A 2,500-nucleotide genomic window follows, 5' to 3' on the forward strand; every position below is an offset into this window, starting at 1 on the left:
TAATCAAGTGGGGGAGGTCCCCTTGTGGGTGGTGCCATCTCTGGGCTGGTAGTCTTGGGTTCTATAAGAGAGCAGGCTGAGCAAGCCAGGGGAAGGAAGCCAGTAAAGAACATCCCTCCATGGCCTCTGTATCAGCTCCTGCTCCCTGACCTGCTTGAGTTCCAGTCCTGACTTCTTTCAGTGATGAACAGCAATGTGGAAACGTAAGCTGAATAAACCCTTTCCTCCCCAACTTGCTTCTTGTCTCATGATGTTTGTGCAGGAATAGAAACCCTGACTAAGACAGGGTCTTAACTGCCACATGTGCCAAATGTTAAGAATCCAGCATTCCCAACATTCCTAGAGTCAACAGGGGCAGGGGCAGGAGGAGTTAGCAGGCAGGAGCTTCAGCAGGGGCTGGGGAAGAAGCAGCAGGCATTTTCCAGCCCAGAAGGGTGGCAAGGCCAGAGCAAGGCCAGCTCCAGCAGAGGCACAGTCAAGGCTGCTTTAGGAAGCGAGAAAGCTGTGGTTGCCCTAAGAGCAGCGCCAGCCGGCCAGAGCTGAGTGCACCGGGTAGGCCATGGTTCTATCTGGATGCCTTGGAAGGTGCCAGCAGAGCCTGTGAGGTGCGGATGCAGGGCTCGGGCCTAAGGTGGACCGGTGAGGCTCCTATGCTGCAGACGCAGAGGCCGGCTTGGTAGAGCACCACTCCAGAAGCCGCCTTGCCTACCAGAACAGAAGCAAACAGTGCTTACCGTGGCTAACTCATCGAACTTGCCAAAGAGTTCATTGAGCAGTTTCACCAGCTCCTGGGCCGTGCACTGGGACGCCAGACCTGTGAAACCCACGATGTCTGCAAACAGGATGCTGCAAGAGGAAGGGGATGCAGGTCACCTCTTCTTGGTCGCTTAGAAAATCATGGCCTAAGAGTTGCATAACCTTTCCCATCTACACCCACCCCACTGACTCCCCAATGCACACCGCACAACCTCCTCCTTCTCTTACAGGCAAGAAGACCCAGGCTTAGAAGAGCTGCAAGGCACACCTCTTGGATTAGCTAGCTGCTGGGCTGTTGGAGCTTCCTGTCCCCCATGCTAACCTGTCACCCACATAGGAAGTGCCTGCTGGCTGCCCAGGAGACCTCCCCAGGGTGCTCACATAACTGCATCTACACTGGGGCCAGGAGCAGGAAGTAGAGTGACCAGCTTTTAAGAATATGTCCCTCCCCACCAACCGTTTTCTTCTCCTTCTGCTACCCGGATGCAAGTGACCATCAGAGTGCCTGAGCCAAAGGTCTAAGTCACAGTGTAGAGGGTCCATATTCCCCCCATGATGGCCCCCTAGTACTCCTGATGTCTATTTAGTGCAGAACTGAGGTCAGTCTTGAACATGCGCAGTTCTCTACAGATGATAAGACTCTAAAGCAATAGTTCCTATTGTTTCCTCTTTCAAAAAATATGTTCTGCAAATATCCGAGAGGTGAAAAATCATCTAGATTTTGGCTTTAAACATTCTTTAGCCCTGAGGTCTGTCTTAAAATATGCTTGTCAAATATTCAGAGCTTTCCTGCGACTCCAGGACTTCCAGAAACCAGACACCATGCCCCAGGACCCCTCTGTTAGAGCTACAGATGTCAAATAAAAAGAAATGAGAGTTCTTGCAGACAAGAGAGGGTGCCACTAGAGATAAGCCAAGCTGGGTGACACTGGAGGGAAGCAGGGCAGTCCTATTGCATGAGCTACAGCAAGGGGGCTGTCAGGCCTTCCTGGTGCCCATTTCCCACCTGTGACATGGACATGACACTTCACATGTTTACAGTCATGCACAGTAATTTTTATTATTTTTGCTTTTAAATTTCTCATATGGTTTAATAACACTTTCCCTCGCTAAGCTCCTCCCCCAGCCCATGTACCTAACTTTGTGTTCTTTCCCCCTCACACGTTTTTAAAGTACACACACACAAACATGGAACCCATTTGGTGTTGGCCAACTACTTCTGAGCGTGAGTCTAGACACTCCACTGAAGAAAAGTGATGTATCTGTCTCCCCGAATCCTTGGGCTTTGTGTCCACTTCGCTCCCCGGGGCTGGGATTTTGTCTGCTTTGAACGTGGGCAGGTCTTGTGTCGTCACAATCTCTGTGCGTTCAGATGTTCACCAGCCCTGTTGGGCCCAGAAAACACCATTTCCTTGGGGCCATCCATTCCCGGTAATTTAAGTGCTATTTATAAACTTGCAGGTTGCTCATGGAGGGCCAGCTGGGCTGGGCAGAAGCTTGGACTGGTCCATACATGGAAGATTCCAATAATCATCTCTGCCCTCAGGATTCTTTCTGACAGGGGAAGGGGACATTTGAAGTATGCTAAGGTGTTTCATTTAAGTGTGGTGAAGACAGACAGGGAGATGGGTGAAGAATGTTACTGCCCGCTATGGTTGGGCCAGCTTTGCCTGACAAGAGGATGGGGTAATAAGGAGACACTGAGGGGACAAAGTTCCATTGGAGGACTCAGTGCTGTTGCCCC

At 51.0% G+C, this 2,500-nt stretch overlaps 1 protein-coding gene across 1 annotated transcript in view; it reads right to left on the reverse strand.

The window, feature by feature from the left end:
- Positions 1-2,500, reverse strand: part of Adcy1 (adenylate cyclase 1) — a 115,245-nt gene that overhangs the window by 69,088 nt on the left and 43,657 nt on the right. The window contains exon 4 of the mRNA XM_021210804.2: positions 735-846. Within this exon, the coding sequence (XP_021066463.1) occupies positions 735-846 (112 nt within the window). The remainder of the gene's footprint in view (positions 1-734; positions 847-2,500) is intronic.

Source organism: Mus pahari, chromosome 13 (assembly GCF_900095145.1).
Source record: "Mus pahari chromosome 13, PAHARI_EIJ_v1.1, whole genome shotgun sequence".
Classification (NCBI taxonomy): domain Eukaryota; kingdom Metazoa; phylum Chordata; class Mammalia; order Rodentia; family Muridae; genus Mus; species Mus pahari.